This window comes from Scomber scombrus, chromosome 10 (assembly GCF_963691925.1).
Source record: "Scomber scombrus chromosome 10, fScoSco1.1, whole genome shotgun sequence".
NCBI lineage: Eukaryota > Metazoa > Chordata > Actinopteri > Scombriformes > Scombridae > Scomber > Scomber scombrus.
In genome coordinates, this window is record NC_084979.1 from 22,613,198 (window position 1) to 22,635,374 (window position 22,177).

General features: G+C 38.0%; 2 protein-coding genes across 3 annotated transcripts in view; both read right to left on the reverse strand.

Moving 5' to 3' along the window:
- Positions 1–475: 475 nt before the first annotated feature.
- LOC133987139 (glycerol-3-phosphate dehydrogenase [NAD(+)], cytoplasmic) lies at positions 476–7,448 on the reverse strand. Its single transcript, XM_062426390.1, has 8 exons — positions 7,254–7,448; positions 4,995–5,172; positions 4,500–4,640; positions 4,154–4,292; positions 3,490–3,602; positions 1,909–2,145; positions 1,691–1,797; positions 476–1,570 (listed from the first exon to the last, which is right to left on the reverse strand). Exons 1-8 carry the CDS (start codon positions 7,295–7,297, stop codon positions 1,474–1,476), a joined length of 1,056 nt encoding a protein of 351 aa, XP_062282374.1. The 5' UTR covers positions 7,298–7,448; the 3' UTR covers positions 476–1,473.
- A 5,004-nt stretch (positions 7,449–12,452) lies between these two features.
- LOC133987137 (acid-sensing ion channel 1-like) overlaps positions 12,453–22,177 on the reverse strand; it is a 46,654-nt gene continuing 36,929 nt past the window's right edge. The window contains exons 3-10 of one of the 2 annotated variants that reach the window (XM_062426388.1): positions 16,659–16,809; positions 16,344–16,471; positions 14,931–15,081; positions 14,729–14,785; positions 14,448–14,601; positions 13,693–13,784; positions 13,489–13,568; positions 12,453–12,572 (exon numbers count right to left, since the gene is read on the reverse strand). In XM_062426388.1, the coding sequence (XP_062282372.1) occupies positions 12,453–12,572; positions 13,489–13,568; positions 13,693–13,784; positions 14,448–14,601; positions 14,729–14,785; positions 14,931–15,081; positions 16,344–16,471; positions 16,659–16,809 (933 nt within the window). Of the gene's footprint in view, positions 12,573–13,488; positions 13,653–13,683; positions 13,785–14,447; positions 14,602–14,728; positions 14,786–14,930; positions 15,082–16,343; positions 16,472–16,658; positions 16,810–22,177 lie in introns of both variants that reach the window. The other variant, XM_062426389.1, reaches the window with a different exon arrangement.

The following is a 22,177-nucleotide window of genomic DNA, read 5'->3' on the forward strand; positions in this document are numbered from 1 at the left end:
ACATTTAGCTGATTGATCATTAATCTATAAACTACCCGACTGTTCACAGCAGTGAGAAACAAACCCAACTTCTGCTGTGTTGTGCACTTGTGCTCTGCCTCACTACAGCGTTGTACCAGCGGTTTAACAGCTGTCTTGTCACATTATGAGGTTCTGGGTAAAAGCATGACACACTTAAAAGGTTAAAGATCACATTAGACCTTTCAGTTATTGGTTCAGAGTTTGAAATGAATTACTTTGGAATTGATGTACTGTATTGTACTATTACGGGTATTTTCATGCAATGGATCTCTCCATTCTGCCATCAATCTGATACTGTCACTTCTGTTTATAGAACAGTACAGTATCAATTGTCAGCTCTGACAAAGTGATTTAGTTTCTCTTCAGTATTTCTTCCTGCCTAGATTCCCACTGTGGTGCTGTGTATCCACAGATCACTGGCTTTCTAATGTGAGAAAAATAATTCAAGCAATGATTTGATTTTTGTTAATTTATTCACAGACAAATCTTGACATAATTTCCAACACACATTAGCCATAACTGAGTGAACAAAATCAGGCAGGATCACAGGAACAAATGGCATAGTGGACGGAAATTATAAAAGGAGGTAAGTCTTTGGTTTGACAAAAAAGAAAAAGAAAAAAGACAACGGCCAAGACTTTTGCAACTGTGCTTACTAAGGCACTTGCATTGTTTGTTAAAAACAGTTGCTGTGCGATTGACTTCATGTTAATATACAGTACTAGACAGGAAATATCATAGTGACTTATGTAAGACAGAGCATACAGAGACATAACGAGGTGAGGTATTACATCTATAATTAATAAACTTCTGCTGATGGACAGGCATTAACTGGGTAGCAACACACATGTTAGATAAGGATAATTCCCCCTACTGAAGGCTGTCAATAGGTCTTTTCCCTGAGTCGTTGTGAAAATCTGAATGCATGATTAAGTGCCATATAAACGTCGTACCATGTTTGTAAGAGGTCCAAGACAGGAATCAAATCAAACATCTTAAATAAAATTGAATTATGATATTTTTCCTATCCAATGAAGTCTGGATTTCTTTGTTTGTGTTCTGATTTGGCTGCTGTCTTTCAAGTGACGTCATGCAGACTCATTTCATCTAGCTCAAAAAATTAAATAAAACCCTCTCAGGTAAAAAAGACCTATTGGATCATCTCGTGAGAAAAACCTCAACAATTATCCTTGAAGTTTTAGCATTCGTTAGGAAATGAAAGAAAGCACTTAAAATGATGTTAGAAACTGATATTTAAGGACAAAGTGGCTGAACTAGAGCTGATCTCACACACAAATGTCATGCAATGTCTTCCACTCACTGGCTGGAGCCATTTTTGTAGCATGACAGCTGTGGAGTGGCTGGTCATCACCTGTCTATTTCTGACAGGTAACAGGTGTAAAAGTGGTAATTCTCTCCATTTACAAGGCACTGAGTTGTTTTTTTCTTTTTTTACATGTGCTCTGGATGGTTCTGCAAACAGCTGATAAACTCTGTGACTGGATGGCCCTGGTAGCAGATCTGATACACTGCATTGAACAGTGGGAACCTGGAGGAAAGGAGGAGTTGTTGATGAGTGGAAAAAATGTATACTGATCGATGGCTTTTCTATCCAGTGAAAATGGAAAGCAGCTCCCCATGTCACGTGTTGTGCTGGAGATCCACTTACTTGTCAATTAGGTTTTTGTGCTTAAGGATGAGATAGACCTCAGCTGCTGTTGCTGGTCCCTGCAGCTTCTGACCATTCAGCATCTCTTTCTCCAGGTCCTCGATGGACTGAGCAAGAGACGAAACATGAAACATTTCAGAAGTTCCCCCCAAAAAAGCAGCTTTATTTGCTTAAAGAATGACACACATGCACAAAAAAAAACCCCCTCTCTCTCTCACCTTCCCCGTCTTCGCAAAAGCTTCGGCTACTTTGCGATTGCGGCCGCCGTAGCATGTTGTGATGAGGTCGGCTACACCGCAGCTCTCCAAGAAGGTTGCAGAGGACACGGGCCCGGCTGTGCAGAAAATGCGGGCAAAGGCGATCATCTCCATCAGGCCCAACCTGATCACTGCTGCCTTAGTGTTGTCCCCGAAGCCCAGTCCGTCACAGAAACCTGCCCCAACCGCAACAATGTTCTAAGGGACAGGAAGAAGCAAGAGCTGGATTCTTTGGATGAGCCAGACTAACTGAAGGAGAACACTGTTCAAATAAATATGAGTGCAGTGGGCCTATGGAGGACCTATGATAAAGCGCCAAGATAAAGTTTGATGCAATCTCCATGGAGTGCTGTACTTTTTTCTCTCAGTTTTCTTCCCGTTCATCTAGACCCAGGATTGTACATGTTCAAATTTTATGTTACCACTGCAAAAACTGAATACATGTTCCATAAAATGCAAGTACAAAACTGTATCCACATTGACTCAGGGCCCCAAACAACATCTGTTACAATGAACGTTTGTCCGTATGCCAAGTTATTATGAAAGTTGAGCTGCGTTCAAAAAGCATTTATGCAAAATAAGACTATTTCAGAGATAGGCGGGCCCAATGGTACACTGTGTTTGATACATAGACATGAAGCTGGAGTTGCGCTTCTCAAAAGATACACAAAAACATCTCTGCAAACCTACACAGAGAGGGTGGAAGTGATATGGGTAACTGTAGTTCACAGACACTCAGAGAGGAGCCAACGTGCAAACTATCCAAATTTCAACAACGCTTCGTGCGAACCTGCATATCAAGCAAGTTGAATGGTTGATTCATCTGCTTTTGGCTGGTGAATCCGAAACAGAGATAAAAACAAACATAAGCGTATTATATTCAAGTAGAGCAGAAGCCTGAATACACTGGGTCCTGGTTTTTGTAACATTTGGCATGTATCCTTGAGAACAGATTTAAGCACTCAAAGTTCCTGCTTATGAGAAGCTTAAAATAAATACATGTCACTTTCTGTGATTTGTCAGCAGTCTGTATCATCTAATAAACTACTTCTACCTTGAAAAAAAACAAAAAAACAAAAACTAAACAGGTGCTTTTAATTTGACTACAAACACAAACCTGAGAGCTTAAACTTACATCATACCCACAACATTCACAATGTTTTTTGACTTGTCACACAGACAGAGTTGCAGATACTTTTGCAACTGTGCAGTTGGCTAAACCATTTTTTCATGTTGCATAATGTCAACATCAGCCCACTGCTATGAAAAAAAAAAAAATCAATGCTGGTGCCATTTATAAATGTAAAATGAGTTCAGGGCCTTTCATCCAGTTTCCTTCCATCTGTGTAACCTGAATGGTGAGTTCAAAGTCCGCCCTATTGACTGACCTCTCTCATAATATACAGTACATCACTGGTTTTTAATCTCACCACTTCCAAATCAAGCCTGCTAGGGGAATCTGACTTTTATGGTTGTAAATGTGTAGTTTTAAGTTACAGGCTGATATTAGATGTTACGAGCCAACATACACTGAAATCTCACCTTCAGGGCTCCACAGATCTCCACCACATCATACTCCTCCACTACTGTAACTCGGAAGTTGTTGGTCTGCATGAGTTCCTTCAGGAGAGCCCCGTGGTTTTTATTCTTACATCCTGGAAGCAAAAAGAAGGACTCGTTATCTTTTAACATCCTTAAAAAAAACATTTGTTACAACAGTCACCTCCTTACACATATGAGATTTCTAACATGAGTCATGGTAGAAACAAAGCGTTAGATTTGCCTCTCCTAATTGAACAAATAATAATACTGCCAAAACTAGTTTGTGTTGTTTGGTGTTACAACACACTGATCCCATAAAGCACGCGGTCACGTGGTGCATGCTGGGACATGAAGAAAGCAAATGTCAAACTGAACCAGCCCACTCTGTCATTTACACAGTGATTACAAAGCAGATTAAACTTTCACCCCGAAGCTGACGATGCAGAAAGCTTCATTAAGAACTCAAACTGGCAGGATGACTAACAACTTTCATTTCAAGGCCACAAAAGCTGCTTTTTGTAACTTAAAATCTTAATCAAAGTGCAACTTTGTCCTAATTAAACAAGAATTGGTTTGTTCAAAACAAACAGTCCTAAAATAAGCAATCTAAAAAATGTGTCATGGAAAGAAATACAAAACCATGCAACACAGTAATTAGACTAACCAATTGTGGTTTCACAAAACTTTTCATCAGCAACCTCATTGGCAATGTTGGCGCCCATCAGCACACTCATGGTGATACCGAGCTTCTCCTGGATCACGTCAGAGATAAGTTTAAGTCCATCGGGCCCCTCGTCAACACCCTGGAGAACAGCAAACATATATGCAAGGTGTGTATTTACATTAAATCACACGGAGGGGTTGGCATTGATCAAAGTCCACACTGCACCTTAAACTGGCCACGGTCAGTCTGGCATACAAAAATAATTACAGCCAAACCAAGCTCCAAAGACAAAAGCTGGAAAATTTCAAGCAATTATAATTATGTAACGCAGTGAGCAAAGTCAAACCTTAATGAGGGAAATCCCCAGTGCGTCAGCCTTTATCTTGCCCTTAATGGTATCACACACTTTCCCAACAAACTGGTGCGGGATCACAAACACCAAAATGTCTGCATCACTGGATGCTTCCACCAGGTCTGGGACCGCCAGCTGGGAGGGGGAGGAAGAAGGGTGGAGATGGTGTTGTGAAACAGAGAAGATACATCAAAGTCTTACGCAAGTTACCTTTGAGCTGGTGTAACAAGCTGCTTTGAGAGCACATTTAAACACTGATTTACAGTAGTTTTAAATCCATTATAAAAGAATAAGAAGGTAATGTATGATGGAAGAAGCTTTTTATGGAAATGGACAAAAGCAGGTGAAAAACAAATGCCTCAAGGACCCAAAAATAATAACAATTTGAGTCTACATCCATGCTCTATAACAGACAGCAAAGCAACAGGCATTAAATCTGAACTACTGTTAGGATAAATGGGGAAAAACCAACATTTTACCAACACTTACCACATTTTCTGGTAGCTTGCGCCCGGGAAGGTACTTCACATTTTCGTGTTCAGTGTTGATTACTTCAGTCAGTTTGCGCCCGTTCACCGTCTCCTCAAACACCCACATTTTAACAGTGTTGTCAAATGTTGGATTCTGAGCAGCATTGGCACCCACTATCTTGGCGATGGCAGAACCCCTGTGTTAGTATTTATTCAGATTAGAAATCATGTTAAATTCATACTGAATTTCAATTCAGCATGAGTAACATGGCAAGAAAACAGCCAGCTTGGTAGCAGAAGAAGTGCACTTAAGCAAAGATCAGCAGAGGTGAGTGAAATGATACCAATATTCTCTGATTTTTCCTTCTAAGTCTAGATAGTAAATACTTTTTTTTTTACTATCACGTGACAAGTGTGATGTGACGGACATCAGGACATTAACCTACTATTCATGTCACTCTTTGTTCATAATCTGCTGCTTTCTGAGCAGGATGACCTGGCAAACTGCACATAGGATAAGCTGAACTATGTGACCATCAGTGAGGAGGAAACACTGTGTCAAACTACATGGAAAGATTTAGTGATTTAGTGTTATTCACATGCAATCTTGTTTTTAGTTTAGTTTTTTCAGTCATTAAACTCAAATATATAAATAAAGTAGTTTTTTTAAGTTCTTGTTTTCTTCATCTCCCCTAGATATAGTGGGGGAAAAATACAAGAAATGAAAACCAAAACAAAGTAGGCTGAAGCATTTGCTTAAAAATATCTACCCTTTTTACACTACTCTTGCAATAGATACCTATATACATAACACAAAACATTTATAAGAATTGGCTATATATATATATATATATATATATATACATACACATACACAGTGAAGATATACACATATATTTACATATTTCATTAAATATACATGGTTATATACACAATGAAATCCATTATAAAGTTCATATAGAATAATATTTATGCCTCAGTTTTATATTTGTTAATATTATTTCTAAATATGTTTTAAAAATCTATGTAATGTGCATTTTCAATTATTTTTCAAGTATATTCCACAAATTGACTTTATACATAAACTGTGCAATTTGAAAGTCCACCAGATCTCTAAATGTGTGTATGTGAATTTATACACATGCTTGGCTGGCTCATAATAATCATCTCAGTTTGCAACTGTTATTGCTTTTTTTTCTTTTATTTTTTTTTGTAGTATAAAAATTGGATTTGAATTCGTTTTGTATGCGTTTCCGCAAACCTCCACACAGTAGGTAATGTATTGAACTATTAATGAATTGTACAATATGTGTAATGCATTTGGATTGAGGAAGTCTTTTGTTTTGTGCAACATAACTTTGATTTTTACCTTATGGTTAAAAAAAATAAACATATATTTGTAAAACGATGGCAAATGACTGTACCACACATCAATGTGGCATAAACACAATGCACAAAGCATCAAGCTGTTCATATTTTAACTCTACATTTGATAACACTCTGAACATAGCGAACTACAATAGTAACAAAACACTGATTATAAGACAGATACTTTAGCCAAATTAATCTAATTATGTTTGGCTGATTAAATAGAAATACAAGCCGAAATGTAAACATGACTTTAAAGATACATTGTTTGCCTAATGTTGTGTTTTACCACGTTTAGTATTTTTTAAATCGACAAGAAAACTTTAGACTTCCCAACTATTGAATGGAGTTTGGTCTGCCTGTGCTGCCATTATTATTAAGCCATGCTGCCCCACGGTGGGTGGATGGGCAATTAAATGGAGTAATGGGCTCTAATATAACATTAACCTCCTAGTGACTATGCTGAGATCGAGCTAACATGTTATATACGTTACATATTTCTGTATTTCTGACGCATTTATCGCTAACATGAACGCAAAATCTGCCAAAATCGTGACTGACAGATGGCCAGTTTTCAGCCTCAGTTTTCAGCATCAGTTTTCCACTCATGTGACTTTGATTGAAGCTGGCACTGACAGCTTGCTCCGGGTTATAGTGAATTAAATAACAGTACAGCGGCTATCAAATTAAACTTTTCTGACGTTACTATGGAAACTGCGGCTAGTTAACGTTAGCTGTCTGGTTGCCTGGTGATGCTAAAATGGCTAGCAACGGCACACCGGGTTGACAAGCTAAACATACACACATTACATGCACATATGCACAAGGAGATGTGGACACTCAAGCATGAAGTTGGCCATATTTAACACACCGCATGTTCACAGTTAAATGCATTAACACGATAACTTGCCAATTTCCAGAGCCGATGATGCAGACTTTCTTCGCAGCTGCCATGGTGAAGAGGTAATAAAAGCGATGAAGTGAGGGGGGGTTTGAAGCTGCACTGACTGACTGACTGCCGCCGTGTGTGTGGACCTGCAGTGGGGTTATGCAACGCTCAGACGCAGCTGCAAAGCAAGTCCTCTGATTTTATTGGCCTGTCGGAGGGGGAAGACACTGGCCCGCCCCATGACAGAGAGGGCCAAGTCTGGTCACTCATTCATCCAGCGACGGAGAGGTTATTAGGCTCAAAGTAAATCGGCCAAAAGTCTCGGACAGCTGTAAATGGCTTCATGGTGACAACATGGTTGAACACAAGCAAACACAACCTGAGAAGCTTCCTCAGTATACTCATTGTATTGCCCTGAAACACCATTAAAAACCCTCTGATGGAAACTAATTTATACTTTTAATTAAGCACCCCCCCCCCCCCCCCCCCATCCATCGTCTAAGTACAATTTTAGGGTACTTGAAGCATTTCCAATTTATGCAACTTCATACATCTACTCCATTACATTTCAGGAAGAACACTGTAGGCTATGCATTACCTCATATTTAGACTTTAGACAGTGACACAAACAGTACTCAAGATAAGCAGAAATATGTCACTATTCTCAGTGTGCAGGCAACACTGTCCCAAACTACATGAAACAAATACAGTCATTTTGTGTTTGTTTATCCATTAGCAAAGTTACCTTGGGATGAAAAACAAGATTTGAGACAATAATATGAAATAATGATGTATTTACAATTTATGCAACTTTCAAATTTTACTCTACTACATTTCAGGGGAAAAAGTGAATACTTTACGTCACTATATTTAGACATTAAACATCTAGTGACTAGTTCCTTAGACTAAAAATATTCATAACATATTCTTATATAATAATATTTATATGATAAAATATGATACACTCTTTGACAAAAAAGCCCAACATGATATAAAGTAATTAAATCCAGCTGCAGCATTTAAATGCTACTTATATCACTTATTATAATCAAATAATACATTAAGTATAATAATATAAGCCTCTGAAAGGCAACATGTTACAATCCGAGTACTTTCCCTCATATTTTAAGGTACTTATAATACTTCTGCATTGCTCATGTAAAATGTGTGTTATTGCTATTTTTACTTCAGTAAAAGGTCTAGATACATGTTCCACCAGTGGTTACACCACAGTCTGTGACATTTTGTAAAATCACCATTCAGTCCTTGAACTTTATCTGCTCTGCTTTTCCATGTTTGTGCCCGGGATGTGTTGGAGGAGAAGGTTACTGCAACAGAGTCCCCAAGGCACTGACGACTTCGTAATTTCAAGTGAACAGAGGCGAAAACAAAGTAAATCCTATGAAACACTATCAGCGTCATAAAGCCAGTGCTGGAAACGAAACATTCACTTAAGTACTTATAGGAACATTTTGAGGAATTTATCCACTGATTGTGTATTTAATCGTGATGCCACTTTATACTTCTATACCACTACATTTAAGAAAGAAATATTACACTTTGTTCTCCACTTTTACTTTAAGATCTACAGTACACTCAATAGTCAGTTTTTACACTTTTGATACCTAATTTAGCTAATAAGATATAATAATGAGTTTGTATGACAGTATTTCTGTAGCATGGTGATGATACTTTTACCCAAAGATCAGAATTTCTGGACCAAATTTCTCAGCAATGTATCCAACAGCTTTTTAGACATTTCACTCAAACCACGAATATGAACCTCCTTATGGCACTTAAGAGAAACTCAAAGTGGGTAACAGAAGTTTTCTTGTAATATTTCATGGGAAGTGAAAACTTTGACCTGCTGGTGATGCTTGATTAAAAGTCAGAGGGTCATCAAAGTTATTAGGATTCATCTTCTGGGCACCATGAATGTTTGTACCAAATTTCTTGGCAATTCAATCCAATAGTTGTTGAGGTATCAACCACCAGACTGTCACCCCTGGAGCCACACTGCTAGAATGGCTGAAGTTGTGTGACAATGATATACAGTGGAAAGTAACCCTGGAACAATCTGTTGAAGCCATTTTTTGCCCTGGATTAATAATAATTTATATTTCAAGTCAAAACTTAATGATGAAAAAGTGCATGTTGTATAAAATTATGGCTCTTAGTATAACGTATAAATCATGACACAGTACAACTGCAAGTGAATAAAAGTTACATAAAGTTAGCATTTAATTCTTGATACAACAACTGCTTCAAGTTCATAATTCATCTATACATCATCAGACTAAAATAATCTTCTTGTCATATCTAAAAAAAAAAAAAGGAAAGAAAATGGCGGCCAAAACCAAACCGAACCTGAAAGCGTGGCAGTCAGGGAGACTTGTTTGGAGATGCATGACTTCATGCAGTGGACACTGGAAAACAACATTACAGCTGTTCATTTTCATTTCCTGATGAATACAGTATAAGCAGCTGTGATTGTAGCAATATAAACAGAAAAAAAGGAAACAGCTTAAAGGTCTTTCATAAATAGTTGTTTTTTGTTACTTTTTATATAGAAACCATCTACAATCATATGAACTGAATGGCATCATACTTTATGTACATATAAATTGAGTTGAGACACACCTATAGTTTATATTAAATAAATACAACAAGTACAACAACATCAGACAGTTAAGACTATGCTAATACATATTATCCATAGTCCATAGCAATATTTACATTTAATTACAGCTGTATGATTGTGCTTGATAGTAACACTACACAGCTACACGCCATACAAATCCCATTTCCGGTTGAGCGTAACATAGAGCTCAATGGAAATTAGTTTAAGTAGATTAGCTCTAACAGAATATTGTAAAATGGTTCAATTTTTGTAAACACAGTCAGAATAGAGACGGCATATGAGACAAACCCTTTAAACATGCACTGCCAGAGCCAACATGTTTACCAACCACAGCCTCACTCATAACAGATATTAGTGTTTTTTAGACATGAGGGCAACATTTCAAAGCTTTCTCTATCAGCTTCAGAATTTGGCACTGACGTCGGGCGACATTGCACACATAAATATATATATATACAGTATGTATGTACAAATAAATACATGCTCACAATAACCAACCGAACAGGCGGACAGATGATGAAACAAACTGCAGTCAGACGTGCAGATTAACTGTTCATCGATGGACCACATTGAAGATGGCGGCTGTACAGTGTTACATGCAACTTGAGCCCTAAAAGATGGCAAACACATTCAACAAAATGTATTCTGATTCATTTTTATTTTGCCACATTAACACACCTGAAGGTTAGTCCCATTAAATGTAATGAACAGCATCCAAATGTAAAAATGTAGCTATGACGTTCCCTTAAATTAATGGATTCAATTCTGTTTCGTAGTCCTGCCAGAAGATTTTAGTGTTTTTCTACAGTGACTGTCATCAAAAGGGAATTTGAAGGCAAATTATATAAAGGAAAAACTATTTTATAATATTTCTTCATAGTGGGGTTTGTATAAATTGAATTGTGTGGCTCTGTCCAAAGGTAACAAAATGTTAGTGTAATTAATTCAATTACATGCTGTTTGATGGTAAATGCTAAGTTGGATCAGCTGGAAGGACAAACTTTTGTAAGAGTGGTTTAAGGTTAAGGTTACAGTTACAGTTAGGGTAGGTTAAGGTTAAGGGTAGGGTTAAGGTCACATGCTCAATCAGGAAACACAACGCATACAAATCTCGTGAGAGTTTCACAAATTGTCACTTTGGCTGATACAATCTAGCACCAGCCCTGTTTGACTGGGTTATGTGCAGGACTATAGTGACTTTCTGGGGTCTTGTTGTCACAGTGAGGTTTTTCTGCCACAGCTCTGGGTGCTCCGGTTTGCTCCCATCATCAAAAACATGTTAGGTCAATTCTCCCGTCAGTGCTGTTGACCAAAGGCACTGACATAAAATTGGAGTTGGTCCCCGGGCGCTGCACAGTGGCTGCCAACTGCTCCTAATACTTAACATAGGTTAAATGCAGATATTGAATTTCACTGTACAACTGTATGTGTGACAAATAAAGGACCTTGTTTTTACTTGGTCTGGTATAACCAGTGGCTTTTGGTGGCTAATGTTATCATATTTTACATAGTCAGCTCAAAGACTTGATTTTTCTACTACTTATAGTTCTACATATAAACATTTACCATTATACTTTGTAGCTTTTTCAGATCAGACATTTTGACCTGTCATAGTAGGAGAAGTATAGGTGTTACTAATAATATTACCAATGAATCTTTTCTATTCAAGTGTCCCAGTAAGCCACATGACAGCGTGACAGTGAGCCATTATGAACAATACCAGAGCCCTGAACCTGAAGCAGCTATCATTTATTTTATTATTAACACCTGCACTTTTCTACTGTGACATGTCAAAATGTCCTCTATGAAAAAGGCCATGACTGCTGTTCAGTAAATGTTACAAAGGCTTGCTTTAATGCCAAATTCTGCTTATTTCAAGACATAAAAATTTGCCTTTTTGAAGTCAGTTTTGCTTGGCTCAAAGTCTTCAGGGTGCTGTCACCCTGCAAGATGAGGTAGTATAGTATATTGTCAAAATGCACAGGATTTAACAAGGGAGGACTGTCATAAAATGAGGTTGGATGACATTAATATAAAAATGGAAAGCTGGTGAAAAATTGAAAAAGTCAAGAATCGACAGACTGATGAAAACGAATGTCAAAAGACGAAAGTGAAAAGACAACGCAGTGCTGACATGCAATTCCTAAAAAAATGACCTAAAATAATAATAAAAAAACTGTCACATCAACTATTTTACAAAAAATACTCCTAACACCACCACATAGCTGTGATTTTTTAATGCAGATTTACTGAAAACATATGAACCTTACCTTAGTTCATGACCCCATTTACTGTATCTGTTACCGTACGTCGTTGAAAAGCTGTTTACAGATGACCATGCAGTTTTAAATTCATCATGACATGTTGATCACTCTCCGCTCTCATTGTCCTGCTGCCTGTGTGGCTCTCCTGTCACTTTAGCAACGTGTAAACCGCACTGTTCGTAAACATTATCCAGGCACAGTTCACACACGTTCTCTGTAGCTCCAGCAGTGAGGCTTACCGCATTGAACAAAGTCCACGGATCCACTCAGAGACCCAAGAGACAGCAGCAGCTCCCTGTTCACAGCTGCAGACGCCTAGTGAAAGTTACTGACGTGACACTTGACATCATCTAAGCTCAGGACCGTGCCCTGGTCATTGTTGTTGTTGTGCTTGTGCTTCTTATTAGAGCAGCGACACAGCTTGAACTTTATTACCTGAGAGGATGAAAATAGAGAAGGTCACCTACTGTCAGTGTTGGCTCACAAAGGCTCGTTAAGTAAAAACACTTTTATTTTATCCGTTGTAAAGTGTATCTGAATGTAGTACCTGTTTTGGCCCCTTGATTTCATTATCAACAACTGACTGTCTGAATGCAGCACCCACCATCACCACCCTTTTCCTCACCTTTTGATCCTTAAAATGCTTGTACTTAGTCTGGGAGCCTCTTCCTGCCTCTAATCTTGTCTGTGTCACACTAGAAGGTCTGAATGCTTCCTTCCATCCTGTTGATCTAATCACAATGTCTTTACCCATTAATCGCAACTTGATCTGATCCCTCTACTATCAACTATCCCTCTGGCCTCTGCTGTGGGTCTATCTGCTGTCTCAGACCGACTCTGTCTCAGTAAGCTAGGTGTATTTTGGAATACTAATAAACCAACACTGCTACAGCAAACTTTGATCAAGGACTTCAGTAATTTTCTTCAACACCTCTCATCCTAGGGTCTCTTTGGTTCTAACTGATTGGTGAGGAGTCCCAGGTATTTAACCTATGTTGGTTTGGTCCTGAGACTAGAGCCAACTTTATTCATTGCACATGGTCTTACATCGTAAACAATGAAAAAACTCCAGCAACTGTTATTTACGATTTGCCTCAGGTGACTACAACGATTCTTATGACTGTCAACTGTTAAAACAGCCATGAACACTAGCAAACAAACCAGTATCAATGACCTTGATAATGACCCAACAGGTAAACATGTTAAATACCGGGCACTGAAGAAGCCCCTTGAATGAGAGTTGAAACTTCAAGTATCTACAGCAAAGTCCACTTGCCCTCAATTCAGCTGTCCTTGGATAACAATGACCTGAATAACTGAGAAACAGACTTTTATCTGCTTGATGTCTCACCTCATAAAGATAGTCAAATATCTCCAGAATGGTGAGTATGCTTGCCCCGATAAAAAGTCCCATTTGACCACCAATATCACCTGGAGTAGTAAAATGAAAGCATATAATGTAGTAAAACATTTTTTTTCCAAACAACACAAACAAATTTGTCAGTATTACAACACTTAAAAGATAATATATCTTTATAGTTCAATAAAGCTGTACCTAAAAGTCCAGCCACTTCATAAGCCTTCTTCTGTTCAATAGTTTCATAGTTGAGAGCCTCAAAAAAGATGTCTAGAACCAGGATGTTTTCCCTGTGAAGACAAAGACAGTCAAAGCAGTAATATTACATCTGTGCATATTAGCATTGAGCAGTTGACTATTTACATATCCAGCAGACACGGAGCAACATTAGCATTCATTTGGTGTTGTGTTTCTGGCAACTTGGTGAATTTAAGTCTGATACTCACCCTCTGTTTTTCTCTACACCAGCTCCTGCGTAAATATTTGGCTCTGTAGCTGCTAAATGCTCTAAAATGTTCACCAGCTAGTCGTTAACTTTGGTGTTTGGAGATGGGCATGTAGTGCACAATTTATCAGAGTTTTCTTTGCAGAAAACATTTGCTTGCTGTGTCTGGAAGCGAGAAGTGAGTGATTGGTGAGAATGAACCAAAACAATAAAGCTGTGGGCCATAAAACCAGAACAATGAGCTGCAAGACACTTTAAAACTCTGTAGCGCTTAGAGGAACTGCAGAGTCTGTGGGTTTATTACTATGAGCGACTACCTTTGTCATAAAGATATTGATTATAGCAGCTTTATATGAAGAAATTAACATACATTTTGGTTTCTTGTTGGTAATATATTGCATTATTTGTATGATACCTCATTTTGTTTTTTCTTTTTCTTCTTTTAAATATATATTTGTATGTGTGACAACTGAATCAATATTATATATAAGACATTGTTGATACTTACTTGATATACTGCTCAGATTTGTTGTATTTCTTTGCAAGATATTTAGCAGAGGCCTTGCTGGGGATTTTGACAAAGGACAACTCTTTGCTGTATCTGGTCATGTTGCACGGTGTCTCACAAATGCAGAAATCATTGTCTTTCTGCACCAGGAAATCTGGAGGCAGGAAATCAAAGAGCACTGTTTGACCATAGCAGCTGTGACTTAGATGTCATGGTATGATTATGATGTGTGTCTGTTCTGTGAGGATTCAGATCAGACATGAATGAAGCTTCTGTCTTACCAAGAGCTGGATCAGCACATTCTTTGTACAGCTCGGGGGTGCAGTAGGGTGCATCGCCTGCAGCCAAAGCAACACATACGCCTGTCAGTGCAATTTTTCTTTGCTTTCCGTCTTTGAAGTGCCTACGGTATTTTATTTTTTTTACCCCTGCAGCATCATGAACGCAACTCTGACACAATACACAGTAACAGCGGTTTCCTACCCGGCATGTGCACCATGCGACAGTTGCAGTTGTCCACCAGGTAGCGTGTTTCACAGTCAATGCGACAGGCTGTGATGCTGTAGCTGTCGAAGAAGTCTGAATCCATGGGCGTCACTTTACAATCACCCCAGGGTGGGGGAAGATATATCAGCTGCAACATGACACATCATACATCACATCAATAATTATACACAAACCACTGTTTTCCCCAATATTAACACACTTATTAATACGGTCATTGATACTTATTAAAGTACTTATTGATACTAATTAAAGTGTGTTGTATTACTGTACTTTAGACTTTGCTTTATAACAGTTTTATTATGCTAATCAATGTTTTTAATGCTGACGGTAAGCACTTTGAACTTTCACTGTGCATGACTTGACCTAAACGTTTTTCAAAGTATGAGACAGTAAATATAGTATACAGTATGACAATGAATACAAGCAAATAATGAACATAAGTGGCACACCAATAATACATTATGCAAATACAAGAGGAAAATTTAATTTTATTCTAAATTTTTCTGATTTGACAGTTTATTACAACTTGTGTCTTATTCGTTTTGGCCATCACTCCTATCAGTAATAATAACACTGCGGTGACCAAGTTAATTATCTGAAATCAGGAAACAAAGCTACAATGCTTTTTTAAAAAGTGCAACAGGGTAAGAAACATGAGCTCTCAGACCATCACAAAGATTTTAAACAGATTAGGCAAATACTCAAACCATCAGTTGTAAATGTAACACTTAAACAGAGCTACACAAAATCCTGCATAGTAATTAAGGAATGAATAAGGAATGGCCTGATAACTGACAAATCATTCATAAATAACTTCCTGAATAAGTCTGAATGAATAGATCATGAGAAGTGAGAACAAACTGGGGAATATTACATTAATTAATCATTGTGTCATGATTAGTTTCTAACTATCTGTTTATTGACATACTGACCACTTTCTTCATGAATCATTCCTGATTAAGTCTCAGAGCAGACGCTGAGCAGCATTAAACTGCAGCTACTCATTCATTTCTAATTATTCATATAAACAATCAATGCAATAGTATCATCGTGTAGTGAGATGTAATCATTGGCAATTAAAAACGATTCAGTGTACAGACCTCCTGAGTTTTGCACACAGTATTTCTGAGGAATTATTGTCAACATTTCAGGTGAGCACACTTGTGTTTTTTTGGTTATAATCTGGAAATATTACTAGATTTAACCGTGTCTTGATCAGTCAGCCTTTGTTGTAGCTACATGTGTATGTTGTTAGATGTTCCCAGATCTCAGAAATGTCTGTAGTGCATACGATGTTATTACCAAAAGAAATAGTGACTGTATACCAAGAAACAGGTTATAATAAACCAGAATTATATTTGACAAATAAAGAAATGTAAAAGTCTGTACCCTCTGTTCCTGGCAGGAAACAAACGTCTGGAATCCAGGAGCTACTCCGAACCCGAGCTGATCAATGAAAGAGGGTTCCTCCTGACTGTGGATCTGAACTTTGACCCCAGCTTCAAATGATGTCTCATCTGCAAAATGAAAAGAATAGTGTGGGATCAGTGCAACACACTGTAAAAGGCAATTTCACTAATGACTCCAGACACTAGAGGTATTAACACCCACACACCTGCTTGCACACCGTTAGAGAGTGTGACAGATAACCAGCTCTGCTTGGGAGCACCAGCCTTTGAATGGAGTAAATTATGTTCTCCTCACCTGTTTCTCCCCAGACAGGCAGGTATTCATCCTGCTGAATGTCCAGCATGAGCTCCAGTCCATTACCCATGCCTCCCTTGGTGGTGATGAGGGGAGGACGTCCATCACCCCCTGCGTTAAAGGTATAACACTTCCCGTAGCGAGTGAAGACCTATGAGACACATAAAAGAGATTCGTTTGATCACACTGCACTGTAGCTCTGCAAAAATCTGACTTTTGTAGGTTAGGAGATTTCTCATCCTGGGAGAGTTTTTAACGATGCTTTTCCACTGGGGGTCAGTGTTTGTCTCAGTTTCTAATGTGCACGTTTCTGTGTGTGTGTGTGTGTGTGTGTGTGTGTGTGTGTGTGTGTGTGTTTGTGTGTGTGTGTGTGTGTGTGTGTGTGTGTGTGTGTGTGTGTGTGTGTGTGTGTGTGTGTGTGTGTGTGTGTGTGGTAGAGTCTGCATATGACAGAGAGAGTATGAGAGAAAAAGAGTATGTGTGACAGAAAGAGAAAGAGGACAAGGAGAATAGAAGAGAAAATAAAGAGAAAAGAGGAAATCTCTTGGGTGTGGGAGTCCAATCATCAACACAGTGAGGTGATGGAGACTGGCAGACTGGTGATTTAACATTCCCTCACATACTCTTTATGGCACTTATAATGGACCGGATGTTACCATGGAGACCAAGCATCCCAGCCAGGAAGATTGCTGCCTTAATTTTTTTAAAGGAAAACCAGGACGCAGATGTTAGATTTAAGCTGCATGATATATCAAGCAAATGCCCATGTGACATGTTTAGACAGCCATGAGTGCATGATAGTGAATAGACAGAAAAGTATCAATACTGGGCTTTTGTCGGTGAAGAGTTCATCTTGAATTAGTGCATTTAGTATTGTATGAATCACATAATTCAATGCAGGGAGAGTGAGTGAGAGATCGGGAGAGCAAGGGAGCAATGGAGAACTGGGATGCAAAGTGAAAGAGACAGAGAGAGGGGGGTGGGGTTGGGGGGTTAGCTGCTACCGCTTGGAGCAGGCTATTGTTCAGCGTTATGGCCCAGAATGACATATCTATGATTAGAAAGAACAAACCAACCAAGGAATTGTTGATAAAGAGTTTGGATCCTGCCAAGGGCAATTTAAACATTTCGGCCATCTATCAACGAGCGACTGTTGGTCTCAGGAGCAGACATCAATCTGAGAAGGAAAAAACTTTCAGTGCTATCAAGGCAAGCAAACGGAAAGGTGCGGCAAGCCACAAATAACATGTGTGCACACATTTAGACTGGCACTGACACACCTGAAGGGGATGTTTCACTGAGAGGGAATGTTTGTTTCAAGTGAAAAATGTGACTCAGTCTAACCTCTCTGTCTTACTATTCTTATCTGGTTTTACCAACCTGCAGCAGGTCTCACATTCATTCACACGTATTGATCCGTCTTACAGTCTTTACAGACTTGGATAGCTGTGAGAAGTAACCCAGTTGTCATTGAGGCTCTGCTCTTTCTCCACAAATGAAAGCCTAAATGTGTCAGATCACACAGTGGCTGCACTTACTGTACTTCATAAAAAATTAAATGATTACATAAACGTTAAATCCATGTATAGGATGGCCATATGATGTTCACTGGCATCTTGATTGATATACAGACGTGAAGTGATGTCAGGTAACACTTGCCCTCTTACCATTTGTTGAATAGTTGATGTTGTGACAGAGGTGGCGGGAGTAAAAAACATCAAACATGTATAATGCACAATGTCCTCACAGCGTGCATACTACGGGTGCTTGTTCTGCTTGTTATGACGAATAAATAAATCATTGTGCACATATGAAAGAGGCTTTCTGCAGCAGAAAACATATGGAACATGATGAGAAATAAGTGCTACATCAAAGCTGAATACATGTGTACTTTCCAGATATTGTAACTTGTGAAAATTGAAGTTTAGTTTACTCATTAATTGTGACTTTGTGTGCACCACTCACTCTTTTCCCCACTATTAACACTTCCAAAAAGCAAATCAGTCCTTTTTTCCAGAGGTTTTAATGTACTAGATTTTACTACACTGCAGTTTACACAGGCTACAATCTTTAGAGCTGTGTGATCAATAAAGCTGTCACTCACACACAATTTCCCAAGTATTGAAAAGCACTCAACAGAGCTCTGCTATAATTAATCATTATGCACATAATTATACATATCTGTTTTCAGAGACACATCAGACTCTAAATCCATGCACTTTCCCATCTATTTATCAAGGCCTTAATACAGTCTTGCAATCTGTGAGCTGTTAAAAGATGTCTCAGCAGAGTAAGTTCAATCCATTAGTGCTCTGTTTTTTTATGGGAAGGTTGTTCCTTTAAAGCCATCTCACTGGAGTGCCATCACTTTCACTGTTATTATGCTGTACGCTTAAACAGCTATCACCGGGAAAATGCTATTTAAATGCAACAGTGAGCAGGCAGTGGCCCACAGTGACCAGCACTAAAACATACCCACATTTGTTGTGTCCTTGTGTCATTTATTATTCTAATCCAATGAGGATTTCAGTTGACCTGGAAAAACTGGAAGATTTTACACTTTACTGGGTGTCTTCATACATAAATAAACTTTATGGAAATAAATAAAGGGATTAATATTGATAACGCTAAGAGTTATTAGCCATGCTAGTGGCTCTGTGAGGCGGCATTTCACAGCTGTGCTTTGCCCTAAATGCAAAAAATGCTGACAATAACAAAAGTAACATGCTATAAAATGTTTAGCATGTTCACCATCTTAGTTTGGCAGGTCTATGGAAAGAGAGGGTTGTATTGACAACTGAGACCCCCTGAAAATCTCAAAACAAAATTTTAGGGGGGTCTAAAAAATGTGCCTTATCATTTGAATAAATATTTAAATCAGATAAATATTTATCTAAACATGTATATATATTTTTATGTTACAAAAATGAAATATTAAATTATTATTTTAAAAATAATTCAATTAAAATATATTGCAATCAAAGCGTTTATGGCATCTGCTCTGCGCTGCTTCTCACTGTGGAGTTAATGTTTTGAAACAAGATCTTTCCAGGTAATTGCAGAAACAGGCAGTCTGAGAGTTGAGGAGCTACAGGATGAAATGCGAAGAGGATTTCTGTTGTTTTAGAGGCCTCCAGCAGTTTTTCCTCCCGCGAAAAGTCATAGACGGAGAGATTTCCGCCAGTAGGTCAGTGCTGCTGTTAGCTGCTGTTAGCTCCTGAAGCTAAAAAACTTCTTAAATAGTCCTCAGATCACAGAACAAACAAATAAATAGTCCAATAAAACAATGCCTGTTCTTAGCCACTTGGATGTATGCTGATGTATGCCTATTCTGTTTTGGAAGTGCTGCCCATAGCAGCAGGACTCACAGGTTATTTGGCACTGATAAGTTGTAAACACAAAGTACAGCTGAGGGTATGGGAATGCATTTAATTTGGTCAGTCATTTTTTTTTATCTGATTATATAATTATTTAATCCTAAGGATCAAGAACTTGAATATCAAAATTAATGTCAGTCCATCCCATAGTAGTTGAGACACTTCAAAATCACAAATGCCAAACTGTTGGTGGCACTACAGATCATATAATAATAATAATAATAATAATAATAATAATAATAATAATAATAATAATAATAATAACTTAATTTGTTTAGCATATTTAATATTGCAGCTTAAAGTGCTTTACATGCTAAATGAAATCAAAACACCAGGACAATGTCAAGTAAAAGATCAATAAAAACAACTAGATCAAACTAGATGTCCAAAGACATCTGGATGCATCTTCTGGGAACCATGAATGTTTGTATAACATTTTGTGCCAGTCCATTGAGTAGATGTTTAAATATTTCACTGGTAAATTAAAAATGTTGACCTGCAGGTGGTGCTAGAGGAAAAGTCAGGATATCATCAAAGTCACAAGGACTGATCCTCTGGGTATCATGGATGTCTCTAGAACATTTCAATAAATCCAATTGTTGTTAAGACAAAGTGTCCCTAAAGCCACATCGCTAACACGGCTGCATAATCATTCACAAAGTCTGTTTTGTGCTTTTAAACCAAAGAAAATCTGCAAAAACATTTCAACAAAGCCATCCTTGGCTGCAGGCTTCCTGTGAAGATGATAGATGACAGCCTACACTTTTGGGTTGGTGATGGGTGATCTTGGAGTCTGATCACTCTTTTTAGCAGCACAGAGGTGAAAATAATTCAAAAATAAAAAACACATTACAGTCAACACAACCCCCCTTGCCTCGATTTGGTTCTGAATGAATCACTGACTCACTACGCTAATAACTAGTCTTGGGTGGAAGAGTGAGCCACTCATATGAAAAAATAAACTATAGCCAAGATTGAAAGCCAGAGGCACAGTGTGTTTGTGTATGTGTGTTATAATGAAATAATGATGCCCTGAGTCACTGGTTGTCAAAATAGGGAAGTCAAGATGAGAGACAAACAAGAGTAGGTAGAGGAGAACCGCAGGGAGCATGGATAACTAAAAAGCTTATACAGAAACTCATTTTCTTAATTAGGAAGAGACCAAAGACTGTCTTGCATTGATGAAAAAAAACACTTACTGGCTGAATATAAGCTATCTTTGGACCTGTATAGTTTCAATGGTCAGAAAAGTGAACACCTAAAAGTGACGGTTTATATTTGTCCTCACTATAATTTGACTGCATTTTTAGGCCTTGCTAGCGGCGTTGCTCCAGGGAAGGGATGTTAGTCAGACGGTCAATCCACCACTTTGGCTGACTGAAATATCTCAGTATTTGGTGGCTTGCTTTTACATTTTGTAAAGTGAATTAGTGTAATGTGGGACACAAATTAAAGTCACATGTGATGCCACAGCGATGCAATCTCCTGACAGGAAGTATTTGCTCTGAACTCCAGTCAAAGGTCATCGACAGGATTTTGAGTAATTTAATGTTAAGGATATTAGTTTGTCATAAATTAAGCAATGTTGCTGATTGTTATCATATGCTATAACATGGCCAAAACATGTTATATATATATTTTATATATATATATATATATATATATATATATATATATATATATATATATATATATATATATCAGTGTTCATTGTCCCACTTTAGAAAATGTAGCTTAAAATGTGGGACAAAATGCTTTAATTTAATAATGTGGGACAGTCATATTTGTGGTGGAATACACTAAATGTGTAATACCAATAGTTATTCAAGGACCTTAGACTTGTTTAACCTATAGGCATTATATTTAAAAATTACATAATTCCTAAAATGAATGCAACATGTAAAGCATAATTATATTAGCTTCATCTCAAAATATATTGCTGAATGGCTTAATGCAGAAAATGTCCCATTGTCCCCAATTCTGCAGACATTCATGGTCCCCAGAGAATTAATCACAAGGATTTTGTTCCACTGACTTTACCTCTATCTCCCTCTCTCTCTTTCTCTACATCTGCCGGATGGATTGACATTCATGGTTTCCTAAAAATTAATACTGTTTTGACTTATTTATGAGCTACATATT